At 38.1% G+C, this 23,483-nt stretch overlaps 2 protein-coding genes across 3 annotated transcripts in view; one reads left to right on the top strand and one right to left on the bottom strand.

Annotated features, from left to right (window-relative positions):
* Window positions 1-1,241, bottom strand: part of LOC146615898 (CD209 antigen-like protein C) — a 15,777-nt gene extending 14,536 nt beyond the window's left edge. For both annotated transcript variants that reach the window (XM_085374991.1, XM_085374992.1), the window contains exons 1-2: window positions 1,093-1,241; window positions 1-309 (exon numbers count right to left, since the gene is read on the bottom strand). The exon at window positions 1-309 is cut by the window's left edge and continues 256 nt beyond it. The gene's annotated coding sequence lies outside the window, so the exon portion shown is untranslated. The remainder of the gene's footprint in view (window positions 310-1,092) is intronic.
* A 5,133-nt stretch (window positions 1,242-6,374) lies between these two features.
* LOC146615897 (axonemal central pair apparatus protein HYDIN-like) overlaps window positions 6,375-23,483 on the top strand; it is a 48,215-nt gene continuing 31,106 nt past the window's right edge. The window contains exons 1-27 of the mRNA XM_085374035.1: window positions 6,375-6,452; window positions 7,687-7,812; window positions 8,503-8,622; window positions 8,917-9,051; window positions 9,915-10,114; window positions 10,371-10,495; window positions 11,036-11,237; window positions 11,420-11,594; window positions 12,229-12,328; window positions 12,602-12,720; window positions 13,065-13,288; window positions 13,456-13,523; window positions 13,639-13,880; window positions 14,271-14,371; window positions 15,024-15,159; window positions 16,280-16,444; window positions 16,540-16,692; window positions 17,303-17,541; window positions 17,657-17,954; window positions 18,063-18,206; window positions 18,673-18,816; window positions 19,336-19,428; window positions 19,693-19,907; window positions 20,620-20,794; window positions 21,380-21,589; window positions 22,622-22,804; window positions 23,003-23,177. Coding sequence (XP_085230161.1) covers window positions 6,375-6,452; window positions 7,687-7,812; window positions 8,503-8,622; window positions 8,917-9,051; window positions 9,915-10,114; window positions 10,371-10,495; window positions 11,036-11,237; window positions 11,420-11,594; window positions 12,229-12,328; window positions 12,602-12,720; window positions 13,065-13,288; window positions 13,456-13,523; window positions 13,639-13,880; window positions 14,271-14,371; window positions 15,024-15,159; window positions 16,280-16,444; window positions 16,540-16,692; window positions 17,303-17,541; window positions 17,657-17,954; window positions 18,063-18,206; window positions 18,673-18,816; window positions 19,336-19,428; window positions 19,693-19,907; window positions 20,620-20,794; window positions 21,380-21,589; window positions 22,622-22,804; window positions 23,003-23,177 — 4,345 coding nt within the window. The remainder of the gene's footprint in view (window positions 6,453-7,686; window positions 7,813-8,502; window positions 8,623-8,916; window positions 9,052-9,914; window positions 10,115-10,370; window positions 10,496-11,035; window positions 11,238-11,419; window positions 11,595-12,228; window positions 12,329-12,601; window positions 12,721-13,064; window positions 13,289-13,455; window positions 13,524-13,638; window positions 13,881-14,270; window positions 14,372-15,023; window positions 15,160-16,279; window positions 16,445-16,539; window positions 16,693-17,302; window positions 17,542-17,656; window positions 17,955-18,062; window positions 18,207-18,672; window positions 18,817-19,335; window positions 19,429-19,692; window positions 19,908-20,619; window positions 20,795-21,379; window positions 21,590-22,621; window positions 22,805-23,002; window positions 23,178-23,483) is intronic.

The raw sequence follows: 23,483 nt of genomic DNA, 5'->3' as shown, positions 1-23,483 counted from the left end.
TCACTCTCCACTTGCTGTCCATCTGAGAACAAGGCACAACTTGCTATTGCAATAAACCATTATTTAATTATCCACACTTAACAACTCTTACACTTAATCTATAATAAAATGATGACAGAAAAATGTTATAGAAGCAAAACATTTCAGTTGTGCTTATTATTTTTGTTTATACTGGAATACCTCTCCAACAACTGGTACATGTGTTAATGTTACCTGTGCTCTTTCTAATCCAGCTGCTGAGGGATCCACTACCTTTAGTAGCCTCACACAGCTCCTACTGTTTCCTCCTCATGTCCTTACCAGCCATGTCTGGACAATGATATATCATGAGTAATAATTTAAAAATCCATATACATAAAACACACACATGCACACACAGTGACATTTTAGACCTTCTTCAGAATACTGTATATACTGTGGGCACAAGTTTCCATCATGGTGCTGATCCAGAATCCTTCCCTTATTATTTATTACTAGAGCTACAATAATAAAGCAATGAGGGGAAAAAAGTAATAAATATGAAATAATGTATTTATGATGATTCCATTTGTTTCACTATCCACTCTGTGCAGGGGCAAAGCTTATTACATTTTTAAACTGTAGAGATACAATAATTTTGCTGCTGTAAAATCAGCATTTTGTTTTATTTAAAAAATAAATCTAATATAATCTGTTTCTTAATGTATGTTCTTTAAAATACAGCGTGTTTTTTTTAAATATTATAATTATAATCATTATTATGTGGACATGCATATTAGATCGTTTTTTAGTGAAATATCCCTCCAGAAAGGCAGGAAAAGCCCGGAAACTTACTTTAAAATATGTTCTAAATACTTTAAAACTAAATATGTTCCCTAAAACGGTGACAGAGCTACAGACCCATGACAGCCTTACACAGGAAGCCAGCAGCTATGACCAGCACTACTTGTGCAGTTAATAAAAGGACAGGTAATGTTTGTCGCGCTGTTGCACACACAGCACGCTCGTTTGTTTCAGTTCGTCAGTTGCAACAAGACAGCTTACCAACGTGTACGTAATAAGCTAATACTCCTGTGTGCTACACACTACAGTGTACGCTGTACACCTACTTACTGGTTTTGTCGCATCAGTCTGTGTCTCTGAGTTAACTTGTGTTTCTCCTACAGCTCCGGACCACAAAAAATGCGCGTGCTCTTTGTGAGCTCGTTCCCGGCTCGTAACCAGCGCGTTCTGCCGTCAAGGGCGATCATTGGTTAAATGTGATCATGTGACTAATACAAGCCAGATCCTTTTATTTAGCAAAACTGTGATTAATAGTTAAATATTATTGTTGAGGGGCACAGACAGGACTCCGCACGCACACACACATATAAAAAAACAATTGCCTCAACAAAAGGGCACTTTGGGCACCCATCAGGAAAGGGGCGGGTGCTCAAGCCCCTTCCACCCCCCCTCTGCACGTGCCTGTCAATTATCCTATCCCCACTAACTGCATGTCTTTGGACTGTGGGAGTAAGCATTAAGTAATAATCGTAATAATTTAGGAACTATTACTTACAAACTACTTACATTTACTTACAACTGTTTTGTTTGCTGTAAAAACGGACTTTTTACCATCTTAGTACTTTTAAGCAAATCCAACTATCAGAACCAACAAACAAAGTTAGAATATTAGTTGTGAGGTACTTGCAAAACTCTGGTGTTTGATCATTTTTGTCAGTTTTTTCTTAGTTATATGCTTTTCTCCCTTCCTGGAAAGAGAAAGTGAAAACATATATATGCACTGTGACTAATTCAAAAACTTTACAACTATGGAGACTTTGAGTAACATATAAATAAAGCTCATAATAATGCTGAATAACAACAATTAAATATAATCACTTTTTAATCAATTAGTCATTTTACTTGCTTTTACAAACTTACGTGATAGTTGTTGTATTCAAAAACAACCATGTATGAGAAAGCCTTCTTTTTGTCTGTCACAGCTCGAGCCAATCAGCAGACCCTATACTGAGACGTTGATGAGTGTGTTGCCACGACAACGAACCAAGACAACATTGACTTGCGCGCTGGTAACTGGCTGACAGAGGGCTTGATGTAAGGTAAAAAGTTCTTCGACACAACGGTGAGTTCTTATTAAGATGCTTGTTTGTGCAGTCTGTTAAACGATCCATTATTAACGTTAAAGTGAACGCATAGAGTTCTTACAGCCTATACTGTATGTACAACTACGGGATCCACGGTATTGTGAAGTGCTTAAGAGAGTGAGAATATAATGAAGTGCAAAGCTCAGCGAACAGTAGCCTACAACTGTTAACATAAAAACAATGCAAACATGAATAAAACAGCTAGGCTTTAGAGACTGTTTATGCTCCTCTTCTTCGTCAGTGCTCCAAAATTTTCTTATTCACACGGAGCACTGCACTCCGTCTAGGGGTTTCTTAAACTTACCAGCTAACACAACGACTTCTGAATAAATGTGATGTCGTGGTCTCGCTCTCTCTCTCTCTCTCTCTCTCTCTCTCTCTCTCTCTCTCTCTATATATATATATATATATATATATATATATATATATATATATATATATATATATATATATATATACATCCCATTTTTTTCTTCTTTTTGGTTACTCAAATGTTTCTACGGTCACATCAACGACAAATTTCCTTTTACTGATTCAAAAAACCCATATTTCATTAAACAGTCATGAGGCCATGCTGAGAAAGCACTTGATTTCTGAAATTGAATCTAAATCTTCAAATTACTGTACCATAAGTATGTATGACATAAACTGAAGTGGACATGGTACACTGAAAAAAATATGTTGTTGGATTTACTTAATTCAATGGTGGACATTTGTTGCACACAGATGTTTTGCTTTGGCAGCAACTTAAACAATTGAGTTAAATTAACACAATTTATTCATGTTCAATAAACCTGTGCAATTTGTGTTGATAAAATGTGACTTAAACATGTTTTGATGAAGTAATTTGAGCTCTTGGAATATTTTAATCCTTCACAATTTTCTCACTTTATTCCAACACCATTCAATAACTTTTACCCAATACTACTTGGTCACTTAAATACTACATGTTATCTTCAAATTACATTTTGCTATTATATTCTAGTATCAAATACACAATTTTCAAATGGAGGCCTTATAACAGATTATATTGTTCTCTTCCAAGATGGTTGCTGGCATCCACCAGTAACCTTTCAAAACAACATGTCTAATTTCACTGCATTGACAGTAGGTAAAGAATTAAACTGACATTACTCCTCTACTAAATCTATATAAATCAACAGTTAAATAATGTCAGTTCTTCCGTGTTCTCTGGAATCAATCACAGCAAAGAAATTAGACTGTTTCTTTTGAAAAATGTTACAGGTAACCATCTTGGGAAAGAACAATACAAAACATTCTATTTAAGGCCTCTGACGTCAAGATTCAGTTAAACAACAATTATAACTAAACAATTTGAGGTAATGTTAGTTTCCATTAACATTAAATTAGGTTACTGAATTGGCAAACACCTTCCTATCAACATTACCCATTTTACCCCAATAACTAAAGAAATTAGCACTCGCAGGTCAAAACCTTTATTCAAGAGACGCAAAAATAACATTGATACAGTGACTGTCAAAAATTACAGCACTAATCATACTGTGACATATTGGTTCAAAACAGCACACTTAGAAATATTCAACGTTCTTTACTTCAACTGAATGAAACTGAAAATACCATTTCACACGACCCATATGGGATATTTAGACTGCATAACTGTTCACGCTACATCTCTTCACTAGTAAAAGAAAGAAACAATACAAAGAGAAATTTAAAAATGCTGCCAAACAGAGAACTTGTACAGAGTAAAAGGAAAAACAAACAACAACAAAAAAACAGCTCGTCCTCATGGCAGTTGCAGAGTATATAAAAATGAACCCTGCGATCTGTTCCTGGAATTGAGCTTCAAAAATGCAGCAGAACAAGTGTGAGATTTAAATGTCCTCTCACCTAGAGCTGATCAGCTTGCATGCATAACAGTGAGCTTTCCTTGCAGGAGCAGTTTTGTCTTAGTTGTGAGCTTTTCTTGAGAGCCGAGTTGCATCCAACTCCATTACCACCCTTTGAATCACCTCAAAAGTGTAGCAGAGCTGTGATGGGTAACTCATATTGAAGGAATAAAAAAGGTCCAAACAGCATGGCTACTGCAAAGGTCACGTTATCCAGATCTTGAAGAACTACTATACCTTCGATGATGATGCCAACATCAGAAAAGTCATTGCCTGGTGCATCTCTGGAGACAGATGTTCATTGTGGTTTTCTCAATCTGTGCAGTGGCCTCAGTCAAGTCCTGGTTAAACACAAAACACTGCTTTAAGATTCCTTTTTAAACTCATCTCTTTTGAATCTACCAGTTCTAAGGTTAGAGAAATTTAAACCAATCAAAGCAACATAGTAAATAACTATAGCCAAAGAGTGGCCTGCCATGCTGCCATTCATGGTCTAACAGAGTTTCTAAGACAGAGTGAAAAACATAATAATTTCAAATGCTTTACATTAGTTTTTGTTAGAAAGACACCGGCCCATCAGAAATCCAGGTTATGTCACTCAGAAGATGTTAGAATTTAGACTTTCAGCCCCACAATTTGGTTAGCTGTTGGTCTTTTTTTTTTTTTTTCCAAACAAAAGCTAATGTAAATATTGGTGGGATTTTCCTTTGTTCACTAGAATGACAAATTTAAAGTTTTTTCACACTGATGTGACCCCTAATATAGGGGGGTGGGGCCTCAAGGGGGGGCGGCCGAGTTCACTACCAGGCCTCATGTGAACTTCAAATTATTAAAGAGGACTACTGGTCCTAACCAGTCCAATGAGAATCAAGTGGATAACTAAATGCATTTTTAAAAGTTGCAAAGCCACAATCTACTCATAAAACACTCACCATGAACTCCTGCACCAAGATGTTGCAATTGTCTTTCACACAGATGCGGAGCACTTTGATGAGACTCCCTTTGAGCATTAATGTCATTCTAAAGTATTATAAGAAAGAAAACAGAGATTTGTGAACTTTTCAGTAGCACAGAAGAAAATGATCCCAGACAAAAACTCTTGACTTTTTAAACCAGTCAACATGCAACACCAGCATCTACAAAGCAATATCAAAAGTTCCTGTTTGACATCAACTTTATGGATGGATAGTTTCCAGAACATACATTTTTTAAAAAAGAAAAAATTTTCTTAGTGGGCCAGTAAATGCATGACAAAAATTATGGCATCATTTTAGTGGAATCAGTACTCACAGGTAATAATGACTGTTTCAATGGATGCAGCATAAAAATCTTTTACTGGCCTAATGCATAACATTACCATAACACCTTGAACCCACAATCCATCCCCTGGTGAAATGCAGAATAGAGGTCGTCTCTCAATGTGCAGCAAAAACAAAAACAAAAGGACAGCAGGTGAGGGCAGGAGGGGTATGGATGTAAGCTAGCATAATGCCGCTGATGATATTAGCTAAAGCTGTTCAATGTCCAAAATCTCACTAACACCACGGTGCAGTAAATACACAATGTAACTGAAGAGTCAGTTGGCAAATCTATTCACACAGAAAACCAAATTATGTTATGAGCGCCTCGTAATTAGGTTTAATGTGATATTACGGCTCTTGTGCCAAAGACAAATTCAAATGAAAAAGCGCCAATTCTTTGACAACAGATAAAACAGCAAATAAGCTAACGGCTCTTTTTTTTAGCATGTTACATGGCGACACTCTAGACGTTAACTACATTTGGCTGAAATATGGTAAATATTAATTCAAAAAATCAAGACATACCAAAAACGTAGAGTTGGCTGCTCGACTTGACTGAGATGGATGCCTTTTTTAAACCACGATCCAAAGCCCGCGAGATGAAATCACGCGTGGTTTCACGAGATTTAACAGTTATTGACTTACTTCACCTGAACATGATATGAACAATTTAATACACCCTTTCTGCATATCATGTAGTTTTTACACTATATAGTAACATTTATCTTTAAAACATGAGGCAATTGTGTTAAATACATGCAAGATGCTTACATAAATCCAAGAGATGGCCAGTCCCTTTTTTTCAGTGTATACCATCTCCACTGTTTGCCAGGTCTCTCTTGGAAATGAGATTTTTAATCTCAATGAGATTTTTTACCTGGATAAATAAAGGATTAATAATAATAATAATACAGCATATAGATTTCAGTTGTTAAAGACACACCCTAATGCTACTTCTGAACCTGATATGATAACTGAAACATAAAAAATGGATGTCTAGTTTATGACTCCATGTGTTCTCTTGTGTTCTTCTGTTTCCTTTCTTGCAGGTGATTTTGCCATACAACATATTCAGAATGAGCGTCACTCAGGTGAAGAAAAAGGCGTCCCTGCTATGCAACAATAAGCGTGTGAAGGAGGGGAAAACAAGGAGGGTGAGGTTCTAACTTGCATTTTTTCCCTTTTACCTCTGTAATTTTGAAGCTGCTTGCAAGTTATGTTGTGAAATATAGCCATATGACAGCTTTCAGGTGACAAGGAAATGAAGATGTTACAGCAGATGTCAGAAGTGGGATTTTCTGACAAATAAACAGCATTCTGTTTTCTTGTGACCTACTTCTTGCACACTGTCCCATTCTTTTTTAAATAATGCTTAAAATGATGAGTTGTCCTAATAATCACTTTGGCTTCTCATGTAATTCTCAAAATGAATTACATGACTACAGTGTTTTGTTGCATTGACCTCAGCCTAACCATTTTAGCTCTCTTCCACTTCACTTACAATTTTCTCAGGTCAGAATGTGGAATATTGATGTCCATACTTGCTTACTTATTTGGTAAGATTGTTAAAAAGAAAAAATTAGGCTCATCATCAGTGTGAGCTGCGCTGTTACACACCTGACAGAAACTAGGTACAATGTTCAGGGATGCAGTGGAGGGATTAACATTTTCTACTCTGCATTAGTTGTCATTTCATCTCATGCTCTAAAATATTTAATATTTTCAAAATAAGTGCATCCAGATAGTCTTTAGATTTTATAAAGACTTCAATCTGTGATATTTTGAAACTAAAAGATTTAGTTTGTTACGAGAAGCCACCAGTTTGCTTTGTTTCCGTTTAGATATTGGAATCCATCAAGATTTTAAATAGTCAGATTTCCAAAATAAAAGCTCCCTCATTAGATATGGAAAATAACATGTTCAGAAATATAAGATAGGTAATGACGGATAATCAAATCAAATTGTAAAAAATATTCTATCTGCTGCAGATGCTCGTTTTTACAATCTTGTGGCATTTATCTCTCTAACTGCATAATAAAATGAATAATAATTATTATAATTATTAATGATAAAAGCATAAATATTGCATAAGCAGTTTTGCAGTTATGTTATTCATTTAGATTTAGAGTTAAGCTAAAATCATTTTCCTTCAGAGAGACTAAGTGCAATTAGTTGTTTTTTTGCTTTAGGTGCACCAATGACAGAGGATTATGTAGAAAATACAATACCCAAAAAATGATGCACAAAATGAACATTATTTGAGTTTATGTATATGCAAGCATTAGAGCTGTAAGCTGAGCTGTTTCAAGAGCAATAGCCTACAGCTCAGCGCCTCATTACTGCTGATTAGGAGACCGTAAATAGGCCTGTGTTGCTGTGTGTTTGCAGGTGACTCCATCAGTTTTCTCCCAGGAGATGTTGCAGTCCACAGAGGAGCGCCTGAGTAACACAGCTGAGGTGCACCCACCTCGCATCCTGGAGTTGCTTGACCTGAGCGCCGCTCCACATCACAAAGTAAATGCCAGCTATAATTCTGTGATATCACACTAGTTTAAAAACTTTCTTCCTATTACACACAGTGATACAGTATAACATTAACTGGGAACCAACAATAACAGTGGCAACAGTCTACCGTAAAAGGTGCAAATTGAAAGGGAGTTCTTATTTTTAAATATTTTCTTTGATATCATTTACTCCTGCCTAGCCTATTGCCTAGCAATATGTAGAGACTCTTGTGCTGCAGAAACAGCTCAGACCCTTCAGGTGAAGAACTGTAGAAAGGCCGAGGTTGAAATAATCAGGAATTTGACTCAATCACAGCACATTTGCCTGATCACCAGTCTGTTGATTTTTCACACTCATCATTTGTAGAGTTGTCGCGACATTATATTTTCTCCCCATAATTGATTGTATATTTTAAAATTGCATCTGCACAAAAGCTAGGACTGCATAAAAAAGAGATAATTAATATTATTGGCATCATACTGTGTGTCCATCTTTTCACTGTTAATTAGGAAAAACATGTTTTCTTTTCTGATCATTACATCAATATGAATAAAAAGCTTGTTTAAATATTTACAAATATTATCATGTGTTTGTGCTCACAAAGCAGCAAAGCAAATGCACTGTTCAATACGTATTTAGTGCAAAGTATGAGGTGAATTTGAAATCTAAAGAATTGTCTCTGTATGTGTGTTTGGCTAGGGTTCTTTTCCAGATATAGATCAGCCGCTTTTTCAGCCCTACCCTTCTGAGTTGGTCTTCCAGAATTTCTCTCCTGGACAGACCTACAAGTTACCATTGCTGCTTCTCAACAATGACAAGGTATATTAATCAATAAGAGTAATGAAGATCAAATAATTTTGAAATCAGCATGACTGTCAAGCCTATATTTGAATCAGAAATATTTGTGAAACAACACCGCCGCAGCATGACTATTTGAAAAAGAGAAAATGTGGGGAGTGTGAAGAAAAGGTCATTGCTGACTGGAGGAAATCTGAATAAGATACCATGATAAGATACCGTTTTCAAGCAATGATTAATAATCACTACCTTTGTCCTTCTTGCTGTGCTGGGTTTATGCACTTATCTACAGTTTATGTTTATTTTTTTGTTCAGGTTTCACGGCAAGTGAAGCTGGAGCAGCAGAACTCCGTGTATTTCAGTGTTTTGCCTTCAAGTGATGCACGCAGCAATGTTGCACCAGGAATGTCTGCCACTTTCACAGTCTTCTTCACCCCACACGAAAACAAGGTACAAGAGACGTTTGCATTTGATTGGACTTTGCAGCACAAAAACAAAGAAGCCTAGACTGAGAGAACAAAACACAAAGTCACAATAACCACATATAGGATGAGGATAATCTCATATGATCTTGTATAGCCTTTACCACTCTTTCTGCATAAATGTTTCATGAAGTCTCAGTTAGAATCAGAATCCACTAAAAAAAAATTGTCCTAAATGTTGAATTTAACTAAATTAATTACACGTAAATTTTCTGTGTAATTTTGGTACGTAAATACAATATGAAATTAATCAAGAGAATATACTTGATTTGTATACATTTTCCTTAATGTTTAATTATTTCAACAAATAACCTTCTGATTTTGTCACATATATAATTTAAAAAATGTTTTTTTAATTATTGGTTCATGTTTATTAAGGAAAGAATCGTTTTTTTATTGTTTTAAGGGTTAGGACTCAAGTATGATATTTTTGGTTAGTTTGTTATTTACATTTGAATAACTGAGCAGCTAATGGAATAAACAGCTTGTTTCGCTCACCCCAAACCTGCAGCGTCAGATGGCTGCCACTTCCTGAGCTTCATTATGTCTGTGGTTTCTTCCTGTTAGAAGGGAATTTTTCCTCCCCACTGTCACAAAGTGCTTGCTGATGGGGATTTCTCTATATTACTGTAGGGTCTTTGCTGCCTTGAGGTGACTGTTGTTGTGAATTGATGCTATAAAAATTCAGTGTAAGAATCAAACTGGATAAAATTGAACTGCTGGTATGCCCAAATTCAGTGGCACAAAATTATTTAACAACTGATATAATAAAGTATATTGAGTTTATAGAGTTTGTGTGGTTGCAACAGGCTTTTCTCCTTGTCTACACAGGACTACCACCATAGACTGGTTTGTGTGACAGAGAGGGAAAAGTTTGAGATTCCAATCCGGGCCATTGGGCCACGTGCCATTCTTGACTTTCGAGACAAGCTTGACTTGCCCGTGTGTCCTGTGAAAGCTTCAACTGAGAAGACTCAACTTGTTTGTAATGTAGGAAACAGCAAAGCCAAATTCAGGCTCCACACAGAGAGGTGAGAGTAAAACAGTCATTCTTGTACCCAGTGAATAGTTATTTTTAAAGTTCAGCTTGTGAAAACTGTTAAATACATTTAAGAAAAAAATTCAGAATCATAAGTGAACAGAAAACATTTTTTACCTACTTATCAAAAATTACACAATGGAGTCTTGGGTATACCTTTAACTAGACTTTACAGTACTTATTGTTGGGTCTAGTTAAAAGTTTGCTTTTCCTCTGTCAGTTTCTAAAACAGTAACCTATTATTGCAGGCCTTTTTCAGTGACACCTGAGTTTGGGGCACTTGATGTTGGCGAGAGTATGCAGGTGACTGTGGTTTTCCACCCAATGAACACAGGAAACCACAGGCAGGATCTGTTGCTGCACTACCATACTGGTGAGAAAACAAAACTGTGACACCAATGAGACTTGTGTTGAAGACTCTTCAAGATGTAACAGATAAATACACACTGATAAGGGGCTTGCGAGAGCGGTGCGTATGTGTTTGTTGGTTAGGGGGCCAGTGAAGTAAAGGTGACATACTGTAGGTGATGAAAGAGAATATAGCCAGTCTTTAGGGAATGAAAATTCAGCTCATAATGGCTGTATTATATCACATTTCCTGCTTGGTATGGCTAGATCAGAGGGGTTGTTTTCTCTTCTCCCTGATTTCCTCTCATAGTACATGTTACATCTTAGTGACTTTGGTATACTGCCAGAATCTGGTATTTAGGAATCTCCTGTTGTCTTTCAATTAGACAAGAGTAACCCTGTTAAATTTCACTTAAATCCCGACAGTATTCCTCCATATTTTTACAAATGACTAATGAAAACAAAAATAGACAAAAAAGGTCTCTTGATACCTATTCTCCACCACTTATGTTACCCTGTGGTAACCAGTTACTTGGTCATAAGCACCATGATATCTTCTACTCAGGTGAAGATGTGTACATTAGCCTGCATGGGTCTTGTGAGGAACTGAACATCCACCTTGAACCTGACTCCATCTGGATGGAGAATACTTATGTCTCCCTGATCAGTACACGCACAGTGTCCCTCACCAACCACAGTAGCATCCCTCTTCAGTACTGCTGGACTGTGTGGCCCAGCCAACAAGAAGAGGACCTGAGCTTACTGAGGTATTTATGCATGAGCACAAAATGTATTTATTAGAGCATGTGTTGCCAGAAATGAGCTCAGGTACCCATCACATTCTTTCTGTCGTGTAGATCTTTGTCCTTCTACTGGCCTCTTTTTCTCTCTGACCCTCCTCATTTGCTATTTGTTATACTTTTCACTGTCTCTCCCTACTTGTCTCTAGGGAGGGCTCAGTGCTCCAGCAGAAGGAAGAAGTCGAGCTAGGACAGTTGCTTAAGTCTGACCCTGCAGGGATCCATTACCTCCCGCTGCAGTCCAGAGCCCCACAGGAACACAGAAGTCAGGATGCAAACGACTACCTCTTGGCCCTTTCACACTGTATAACTGTGGAGCCTCCGGTGTGTTTGTGTTTCATTGTCTTGTCGTGTGTTCACATGATTTTCCTCTTGCCAGACTGATTAGTTGAATACTTAAATGTCATTACATTGCCCATTGTTTCTTTTCCATCAACTCTAGAGGCAACAATGCCTCCTATAGTATGTCTGCATAATGTAATAGTTTTAAGTGGGGAGAAGGAACAGGAGCAACAGCACTTGAAATTTGTTGATGTTTCCGTGAATCATTTCTTGCACCATGCTCTACCCTCAGAGCTGTATTATTGCTGTGAGAACAGAATTCTGAAAAGGTTGATCAGATCTGATGTTAAAACTGTCACACAGACTTTGTGATCAAGACTGTTTGCATATAACGTCTGTCTGATTCTTCTGTGACATTAGAACCACAGATTAGGGCCTTTCTGTCCAGAGACCTTTAGAAAGTATGAGCTGCTCTGTCTTCTGTCCCCAACTCAGCCCCATTCCCTGGACAAAGAGATAGACAGCACAGAGTTAGGGAGGTCACCTGCGTGTGTGTGTGTGTGTATGTGTAGAGTAAAGCCTGACCAAAAAATCAGTCGTTTTCTTCTTCTTACGTTTTTGTAATGTTTGCATTTTGATTCACTAAAATAATTATTGTTGTCTTTACGTGTTTCAGGAGGGGGAAATATGGCCCAGCACCACAGCGAAGTTCACCATCATCTTCAAGCCTGAGGAGGCCAGACTTTATCAACAAACCATATACTGCGATGTCACAGGTTTACTCCGGTTTCTCAAACACACACACATACAGCAGCAAAAGATAATAATTCATAATGTTATCAGTTTAATCAGTACTTTTTGTCCATTTTAGTCATGTTTACATTGTTAAAAAATAGAGCAAAATCACAGAAACACAGAGGCAACTTTTAAACTTCACCGTCACATGCATAAAATCTGTGTGATGTTTTCTTTCCTGTGGCCCTACAATTTTCCTTTCTCTGTCTTTAGTTCTATTGTAACTCTTTCATCATGGCTGTTTGTCATCTTAGGATGTGAATCACCGTTACCCCTCACAGTCAAGGGCAAAGGCACGGGCCCTCAACTTGTGCTTAACTATGATGGGATGAACTTAAAAGATTTATTCATAGGTGAAAGATTTCGCCAAGAGGTAAGAAAAACCAAGCCAGTGTGAACACGTTATGTTATTCCCAGTATGGCTCTAATGTAGAATGCTTGAGCTACAACTTTGTGTGAGTTGAATTCAGCCTTGGTGGATGCACTGCAAGGTTATAGTTCTTATCCACAAGATAACAAAACAGCATATATTGTTAACAAAGCTGTAAAATAAAATAAAAACAAAATCAAAAGTTTTTCTTTTGACAGTTTTAATGCACAAATGTAATGCTGAAAGACTCTACCACCTTATATCAATTCATCTACTCCATGAAACACATTTTGTATTTAGATGATCAATATTGGGTATTTGTTCTCATACAAGAATTCATTCTTCAGGTGCAGTTGTCAAACAAAGGGCCAATTGATGCCCCTTTCAGGTGGTCAAGTCCTGACACCACTTTTGGCCGCTGTTTCTCCTTCAATCCCGAGGAAGGTGTTGTTCCCTCTGGCACCTGCCAGATAGTGGAAGTATCGTTCTGCAGTCCCATTCTGGGTTCATTCTTTGAGGAGTTGCTGCTAAGTGTAGCAGGACAACCTCAACCACTGACCTTCACTGTTGGGTAAAGTTAGCAAGCAGCAAGCCAGTTCTCTGCCAGGACATTTACATGTAACACAGCACAAATAAAAGCTGACCCAGCTGTAGTAGTGGGTCTATTACACTCTCACTGCATATTTTCAAATCTTATTGTTCCCGAGGTTTCAAGGTTTCTTTGTCTCTTCTTTGCAGGGGTTCCGTCATTTGTCCCACAATCCACTTCAGTGTTTCAGAACTTAATTTTGGGGATGTAGCCTTTGGTACATCACTTTTGCTCTTCTAGTTTTTATAACATATATCCAGAGAATAATGACAGACATCATCTTAATATATTCACATTTTCTCATATTTGCTTCTTTTAATCTCCCTGCATAGGTTTTCCAGTAACAGTTGGTTGTACGCTCTTCAACCCTTCCTTTGTACCTGTGAACTTCATCCTGCGTGTCTTGGGGGACGGGCTGGGCTCTCCTAGTGTTAGCTCATTCAAACAGATTTCGGATGAGTCACTGAAAGATTGGCAAGGTTATACTGCTAGAGATCTTCATCCATGCCCTGTGGAGTTCACGGTCAGCCCGGCAGCAGGCTCAGTGCGTAGCGTGTCCGATGTTGACATTAAGGTACAGTTTATTAACACCATCCCCGCCACTGACAAAATATTCCAGCAGTCAGTGTTTTCATGTTATGAAATAGTAGGAAAAAACCTCAAATATTCTGTTTTTATTTTTATATACATGTAAATTATGTAGATTATTTAGATAATATAAAAAATATCTGGGGAATCTTGAAGGATTAGTAAATCTCATTGACATATTTTGCTGGTTTAGAAAATAATCAGATCTCTAGCCAGCAGTCATCATCATGGTGGTTACTCTGTCGATACTGGGGTCTTTAAAGCTGAAGGTGACATTAATGAACTTTCCTTTCTTTTTAACCTTAGACACTTGTTGTCCTGTCTGTGTATTGGCGTATTTGTGGTCTTGTTGTATGTCTGTGCGATGTTTGTACAGGTCACACTGTGCTCCAACACAGTCAGGACATACCAGCTGTCACTGGTGGTGGATGTTGAAGGTGTTGGGGAGGAAATTCTGACTCTGCCTATAAATGCTAGGTACATAAACATGCTTAATGTCCAGACGTACTCAAATAAACAGTTATTGAAGTCATTTCTGTCACAGCAAAATGAATCTAAATGTCATACTGGGCCCATTTACACAGATCTTTATTCTCTATTAGCCTAAGACTGAAAATCTTTTTCCCTTTGAAAAGGGAAACGTAATAAAAAATGATGAATGAGAATGAATGGCCATCCATCTGATATAGGAAAATAGAATAAAATGTCTTTGTTGTGGTGTCTTGGTTGGTGGATGAGACCCATAAAATCCATGAAATGACATACATTACTATAATTTTTCTCATTTACTTTTTACTATAAGTATAGTAGTTTTTACGCTGTATTTGTCATTAGAGATTAAATGGAACATATTATGTTCATTACCAAGTCAAGCATCCCTTAAGGATCCCAATTAGTAGGGTGAGTGTTAAGTAATCTCTTCTGTCATCTTTTTTCCTAAAGCAATGTAGCTTTTTTTCTTCCGGTAGTCTCTGTTGCACTTTTGTTTGTTTGCATCCATTGAACTTGAACTTGGAGGATTAATAGAGTTTAGGCATGATGAAGTGCAATTACACATCTTTTATTCTCCTCATCTTTTCCTTGTTTTTCTCCTGATTGTCTGACTTGCTTTTTTCCCCTTTGTTGATAGGTGTGTTGTGCCTCAGATTTTGGTGGATACTCCTGTGCTACACTTTGAAAGGTGTTTCCTCAATCAACCCTTCGAACAGAAAGTGCGGTTGACCAACCCCAGCAATTTGCCTGCCTGCTATGGCATGCTTGATCAGGTTGGATGGATCACCAGAGCAACAACAATTATAGAGTTTACATGTTTTGGCAGCCACTAAAGTGTTTTACACTGTACCTTTCCTTTTCAATCAATATGAAGTTGGAGCCAGGAGAAAGTTAGCTTAGCGTAAAAATTAGAAATACCCACTTTTAGTTCGTCGCTTGCCACAAGGGGTCACCACAGGTAGCTGCACAAATTTGATTTGGCAGATTTCTATATCAGATGTTGTTCCTGATGCAACTGCTAAGGGATTTGTGTCTCTTCCTTAGAACAAACTGGGATCTTTCACTTGTTAGGCAAATGTGTAAACAGTTACACTGTGGAGCCATGAGCATAAAGATTGGAAATGAGCAAACAAAAGAACTGGCTTTGTCTAAATATAATCAAATGGTAAAAGGCCTGTATTTGTATAGCACTTTACTAGTCCCTAAGGACCCCAAAGCGCTTTACACTACATACAGTCATCCACCAATTTACACACTGGTGATGGCAAGCTACATTGTAGCCACCAAGACCTCTGACCACCACCAATAGGCAACAGGTGAAGTGTCTTGACCGGCAACCTTCCGATTACAAGGCGACCTCCCAACTCTTGAGCCACAATCACCCACAAACAACATTGTGTCTGATTTGATTTCGTTTTCTCAGCCTAATAAACAGCTCACTCTTCTTATTTTGGAACTCTGCGTGTGTTTCTTGTATTTCACTCAAAATTTTTTTATTTGGGATTAAGTTTAGAAAGTTATGTCAGGTGGTTCCACAAAACTGTGTCATGTAACTGCTAAGAAAGCGTTTAAGTTTTATTTGTGTTATTTTGCTTTGAATTGATTTGGATTTTTGAGACAAAGGGCAACAAAAGCTTTCCTTATATAATCAGTGACTGTGCTTCATATATATATATAGCAGAGATAGATTCTTTGTGTACACATGCACTGAGGCAACTTGTGGGCGACCGTGGTTCAGGGGGGCGCTTTGGGTGCCTAGAAAAGCGCTATATAAATGCAATCTGTTATTACACATGCACTGAAGCAACTTACCTAAACACATTTTGTACCAGATCTGTATGCTGACATTAAAACTTATAATTTAGTTTTTCTTTTTGCTTTCCCTGTTTTCAGGAATATGAGGATAATTCTTCGCTGCTTTTAGGCAGTTCTGCACCCAGAGGAGTGATTCATCCGGGCAGCTCCGAGGAGCTTCCTGTGCGTCTCCTAGCTAAGGCCCCTGGAATGCTGCATCACACGATACGTATTGCTGTATTTGGGAGCTCCCAGCCACCCCTGGTCAGTGGAAGTGCATGTGTGGGAGTGCAAGTTGTGTGTAGGTCTGAATACCGGCATGGTGCTTATTCTCTAATCCTACTTCTGTTCTGTTTCAGGAAGTGGCCTTATCATGTATTGGGCACGGGCCACTAGTTCACATTCAAACCACACAGCTACACTTTGGCAAAATCCCAGTTCTGACGGACATTGGCAAAACCCTGCTCCTGTCAAACCACTCGCCTATTCCAGCTCACTTTACCACTCCAATGGTACAAACACTCACCCAAGAAAATAAAAACACCATTTGTGACTTAGACAGGCAGGCGCATACTATTTACTTCATATCTGTCCAACCATAGATCTGTTCACGTATTAGCAGTCCGACTTTCTTAATTGCTGTGATTGATCAATTATCAGTCTAATTGGATATGTAATTTATGAGCTAATGATTTTACTGCTATGGTAACTCTTGAAATAATTAGTTGCTGCTTAAATTTGAGAATGAGAATAAGGGGCTTCCTTTGCACTAGTCATTTTAAACCAAATTGTGACATTTTACCAATTTAGATAGACTAATGATAAAATTATGTAGTCTCACTGTTTGGTGTAACATTTATGCACAAAAAATGCTGTTAACCTTTACTGTTGACTAGACTTCAACTTTCATCTCTTGTTCTCTCTTAATCTCTTATCTCTCAGAGTTCATTCATAGCAAACCTTTGCAGCACAGTTATAGAAAATGCTCCCACTTGATATTTTCATGCATCACATTTAGTGCTGGAACGACCTATTGGAGCTTCTACGCTGCTTTGTGTTTTTTCCTCAGCTCATGATGTTCACACTATGAATAGACTCAGATTTTTGTTTCTGCTTCCTTAGACCATCAGAAAGCCCTTTTGGCGTATTGAGCCCAGTGAGGGGGAGGTGCCACCATGGAGCCAGGTGGAGCTCAAGGTCGTGGTGCATCTGAAGGATACAGTTCCGTTTGAGGGCAAGTTAGAAGTTTCCATACAGGACAGTCAGCCACTCACTGTCCTCCTGTCTGCCACTGGCACTGGCACTACAATTGTCAGTGACAGGCCTTTTGGTCCCAGCCTTGACCTGGGCACCCACTTCAGGTAGAAATCCCATTTTCATAGACTAAAATGGAGCGTTTCCTAGTTATTAATTCACGATGTAGATGTGGATAATACGACACTGACACTATCCTTCGTCTTTATTCTACTTTGTAAGTCATGAAGCATACCAGTACCACTTCAAGCTCTGCAACCATGGCAAGCGAGTACACCGGATGTACTGGAAGGTCGATACCTCACAGCCCACTGCAAAACTCTGCAAAGGTGGCACCTTGCCCGACCAAAGCTTCCTACCCCCTATCTTCACTCCTAAACAGAGAGATGATGCAAGACGTGGATCTTCACTCCCTTCCAGCAGGGAGAAGTCGATGGTTAGCCTCAGACCGTCTCGTCTGGAACTTTTTCCAGGTGGCTCTGCTGACATGGTGCTGACAGTCTCTGCAGACTCCCCAAAGGTGAAATGGTTTGTTGCAAGTTAAAGGTTTGCGCATGCACTAAATGACATGATGTAGCATAGTAAGCAGCATAGAACATGTAAATAATGCTTCTTTTCGACAACGCAGGTTGTACGTGAACGTCTGGTGTGCTACGCTATAGTTGGCCAGCAAGGGTATCAGGAGAAAATCATGTCTGTAGACATTGCTTGTCGCTTTGTGGCTCCGCTGCTCAGCATTTCCTCAAAGCAGCTGAACTTCTACATAAAGAAGGTTAGTCTTGAGCAAAAATTAGAAACAGTGCCTTGTCTAGAATAAAGGCATATACTGAATGCTCTCTATTGTAATGCTCTGTAAGTTGCATGTATTTTTAAATATTATCTAAAGCCTAGTTAAAGGCTAAAGTTAAATATCCATAAGCTACAACTTTGATAGATAGCTATGTCAGTCTTACAGGTGTCCTTAATGCATTTCGAGATTCACAACCAAATGCCACATAGATGTTGTTTAGTTTAGGGATATTGTGACAGGATGTCTAGCATATTCCAAACTCTGTATAGTTTAGTGAAAGCATTTAGATTATTTTAACATTCAGAATTTTTGAAAATTACAATAGTTTAACCTTGTTAAAGACATCATTAGCTCACAGTTAACAGCTAGTTGTCGATTAAACTGCAGCAGCTTCATTCCTGTCCTTTATTGTGGTTCATTTAATTAAGGATTTGTATATGTGTTACAGGTCAAAGGGGAGAGTGTGCGGCCCCTGTATGAGAAGCTGATCTTGAAGAACGTGTCCTCTCTGCCTGTATCCATGAAGTTGTCGCTCATAGAACCTTTCTCTCTGTGTGAGGCCCCAGGGGAGCACAGTACAGCCACCACTAAGGTGCACATTGTTGTTTGCTAGTTGTTTTTGTTTTAAGTTCCAGGAAAGCAGATTTCCTGGATTCTCACTGTTCTGTGATAGAGCCATGCACCAATGTTTGTGAACATTTTTGTGGAAACATGTTGTGTTCTTACTGTCTTGTAGATGAGCTTTTCTCCAGATTAATGTTGTTATTTTGTTTTTGTTATTGTGTGTCATGGATATCTGTATGTGGTAGTGGGACTTCACTGTATGTGCACTATACAGATATAGTAGTTCAAATTAGGGCATCCATAATATGCAATTCGAATTTGAATTTGAGGAATTGCACTTTTCTGTAGTGGTGATTGAATGATCCTGATTAGAAGGATAATTCTGATAAACTTGGGTCCCGTGGCAGAATTATAATAAATATTTTATTAAATGATTTCTTTCTTCCAGGTGCAAGACCATGCTCTGTGAAAGAAGTGCTCTTACACTGATTTGCCCAATATACTGAAGTGCTATAACTCCAATAATAGTCTTGTGTATTTTTTCCAGTCTGTGGTTTTAGGCGACAAGTGTGAGGCTGAGTTGTGGGTATGCTTTAATCCAGCTTTCTATAAGGATCGAGTGTCACACAATGTGGATGAGGTAACTATGATACAGCCTCTTTTGATATATCATGCTGTTATCTTCTTTCAGTTGTGCATTTTTGAGCAGTGGCTTATTCACCTGGATTTACATTGAAATTAAATAGGCCGGATAGAAGTAACATTTACTTTTGTTTATTTATTTTTTTACTCATTTAATGATCTAAAACTAATGTCTTAATTAAGCTATCAGATAATCCTTGGCTTTGAATAAATGTTCACTTACTAACATAATTTTTTCCCTCTTTCTTGAAATGGTTTTCAGTATCTTGAGGTAAATTACTTGGGACACCCACAGCAGGATGTAGTGGACCTGCATGCAGAGGTCCACTACCCCAACCTCGACTTTCCCTCCACCACTGTAGATTTTGACTGTGTGTTAAACTGCACCGAGACTCACAAAGTCATGACCGTCACAAACTGTTCCCTGCTTCCTGTGTCCTATTACTGGACCTTTCTGGATGACCACATTAACAGCAGGTAAAGTCACACAGAATCTGGCCAAACAGTATTAGAACATGTATCACATTTATAAACCAGACACTGCAGTATCCTGTTGTATAATTGTAAAGTGATTGTGTGATAAGTCTTTTAAACCCAGATTTGTTCTGTTTTAGATGTTATGTGGGTCAGAAACAGCCAGCCACATCACTTAAGAAAGAGATTATAGTGCTATTACTGTGTTAATACAGAACCTATTTGGATATTTATTTTGACCAAGTAGTCTAGTGTCAAGTTTGAGATCAAGTATCTGACAGCTAAAGAAAATCCACAACAGAATCATGTGTGTTTGTATAAACATGACCAAAACATTTCAGTGAGTTAACTAATTTCTAATATCTGTACTTGTTTTTTAAAAAAGAAATCTTGGATCTGTAAGATGCCAAAGTGAGGAAATATCCTAAATATTTTAACTTCAGATCTGAGTAAAGTTCTCTTAAAGAGAGAGGAAATACAACTGCACGATCAACTGATTCTGATTTAAAAAAATGAAACAACAGGTCCACTTCAAGAAGATCTTGAATTTGTTTGGGGTTTTTTCCACCAAGATGCTAAAAGATAGTATCATATTTTTCCTTCTTTGCAGAGAATTTTTCATATGTTCCATTTATTGTAAGATTTCAATGCAGTGATTATGAAAAATATATTTTTAAGTTTAGGGATGCTTTATTTGACTATTTTGCTCTTATAGAAAAACAGAGATGCTGAAAGGAAAAAAGAAAAAGAAGCAGAAACTTTCAGAAAGTCAACAGGAAGAATGGAGGCTCTCCTCTGCAACTCTTTCACCTGCCTTTTCAGCTCCTCAACCCCCCCTGCTAGCTGCAGATCAACAGAGCAGCACACAAGCTTCTGTTCGTGTGGAGGAGGTAAGCAAATATTTCCATGTAGGAAATTTCTTCTTTTCTTTCAGGCGCACGAAACATAAGCAGATTTGTTATCAAAAGAAACTAGACATAACATTTATGTCCAGTTACTTATGAGTCTTTGCTAAAATAATACAACAATGCCCTTAAAGCCAGTTGTGTTGTGTTGTGGCGTTCCAAGCAGATTACCAACAGTGCCCTCTGGTGGACAACCCATGCAACATGAATAATGGTTGAAGGGCATTTCTCCTGTTTTCTTCTTTTTGTTCATCCATGAATTTTCATAGTAGATTCATGGATGTAGTGAAAGAAGGCATGCAGAGGGTTGGTGACATGGTCCGCTGTGATGACGCTTAAAGCAAGCAGCTGAAAAAAAGAATAAATCATTTGGACTCTAGTTGCAGCTACGATTATGTTCTTCACTGATTCAATCATAGAGTAATTTTTTTATAATCAAATTTCATTAGATTCTTGTCTATACATTATAAATATTTTAAATTTATTGTCCACCATCTTTCAAAACTGAGATTCAGAACATTGCTGAGAGTAAAACCTAAATAACATCTGGTTTTCTCGTTGTGTGTGTAGGTATTTGATATTTTGCCAACACATGGTCATCTGCAACCTGGGGATCAGCAGGCAGTCACGTTCTCTTTCTACGGCCACGAAAATATCAGCAGACAGGTGGTCGCGCAGTGCCATGTAGAGGACGGGCCTACATATGAAATCATTCTCAGAGGACACGCATCAGAAATCAGCTACACCCTTGACACCACCCATTTGGACTTTGGCCAGCAGGTGCGTATACAAGGCACCTTAATTCTTACGTTTCTTACGGGTATCTTTATTCCAGCCAGCTCCATCTCTCCAGTGGTTAAAGTTCAAAGTGTAAGTATTTGGACTCTCAGCTTAAACACATTCAATTTAAAATAAAATAATGAAATCTACATTAAGTTACCAAATCTCAGATTTAATTTTAGTACCTTTATATTAACTCATTCACTGCCAGCCATGAGTCAACGTATGCTTTCAATAGACGTCTATAGACGTCAATGGCAGTGAATGAGTTAATATAGAAAGAACTGTGTGGGGATGGAGCAGTTTTAACATGAAGATAACGATAAAAGTGCTCCCATTTGACTCAGAGCCTTATAATTCACAATAGTTTTCATTTAAACTGAGGTGCAAAGAGTACAAATTATTAAAGGTAATAATGAGAATACAATTCAAAACTGCTCAGATCCAAAGCATATTGCTTTGCAAATTGCTGTTAGACCCTTCAAGAAGTGAGTTGGGTTGACCTGTGTGAATGCCTAAGAAAGGTAGGAAGGGTCAAATGATATTCGCTGAAACATTCGAAATGACACCATGTGCATCTCTCAGCTTAGTTTTGAACACTTAGAAAGTTAAACACTTACATTTACCATATTTCTATACACCAATCAGGCCTAACATTATGACCACTGACAAGTGAAATGAATAACACTTTTAATTTTTTACATCATGGCATCTGTTAGTAGATTGGATTTGATTCAGAGTAACATGTTTTTGCTTGCCCTGCTTGGGCCCTTATGTGTAAAACTATCCTTTCTCATATTTTCATAAACCTTGAGATTAAAAAAAAAAGTCCATTACAGTCAATGTTTTTTTTTTTTGAAAAACAAATTGTTTTCTCTACCAAATTCAGTATACTCGGTCACTAGGTGGAGTACTTTGTCTGTTTGCAGTAAGCGGCTTGACATGATCATTAATAAAAGTAAAGGTACAGTTAACTTTAAAAGGCAAAACAGTGTTTCCTCTCTCCTCTTAGTCTTTGTCCTTTGCTTCTAGCTTTTTCATTGTGTAGGTGAAGTTGATGTAACCCTGACAAATACGGGCAAGGTGGGCTTCAAATACAGTATACACCCTCATAGAGAGGAGGAGGATGAAGGGGTTGGTGAGAAGGAAGCACGGCAGATGAAGGTCTTTGAACATGAGGTCAGACCTGGTTGGCCTACAGTCATTCCTGCTCAGGTGAGCTTATGAGTTTGCCATTTCAATTGTGGATGTTCAAAGCTATTTTATCATGAAAAGGATGGCTTTCCTTATGTGTGTGTGTGTGTGTGTGTGTGTGTGTGTGTGTGTGTGTGTGTGTGTGCGTGCGTGCGTGCGTGCGTGCGTGCGTGCGTGCGTGCGTGCGTGCGTGCGTGCGTGTGTGTGTGTTTGAGACAGGGTTACCTTGATGCAGGCATGGTACAGGTTCTCCGTGTACTCTACCTTCCGGGCATTCCTGAAGTGTTTAAGAAGAAGCTTCAGATGCAGGTGGCTTTCCTGCCACTGGAGGAGATCACTCTGACTGGTGTGGGAGTGTTCCCCAGGATCAGCCTGAATTTACCACGAATCCTGTGTATGCACACACACACACACACACACACACACACACATGCACAGAGATATGTTCAATCCAAAATCAATGAGCTAAAAGATGAATATTTAGCTCATTTAAATTTACTTTAAAATAGTGCTTTTGCTCAAAATAAATAAATGATTCTGCATCAGACAAAAGGGCTGAAAATAGCACTTATAAATACATATGATTACATCAGTGTGTTACCATCTTATAGAACTATATAAGGATGTTGTCAATTATCCTTGTGAACTCATATTTCCCTCTTTTTCTCTTTAAATCAGTTTTGTTGAAAAGCATCAAGCT

Source organism: Diplotaxodon limnothrissa, linkage group LG16 (genome assembly GCF_057381915.1).
Source record: "Diplotaxodon limnothrissa isolate DT_005_m linkage group LG16, D_limnothrissa_male_GT1.1, whole genome shotgun sequence".
Classification (NCBI taxonomy): domain Eukaryota; kingdom Metazoa; phylum Chordata; class Actinopteri; order Cichliformes; family Cichlidae; genus Diplotaxodon; species Diplotaxodon limnothrissa.
The sequence above is the reverse complement of the archived record's forward strand: the minus strand, read 5'-3'. Positions and strand labels throughout refer to the sequence as shown.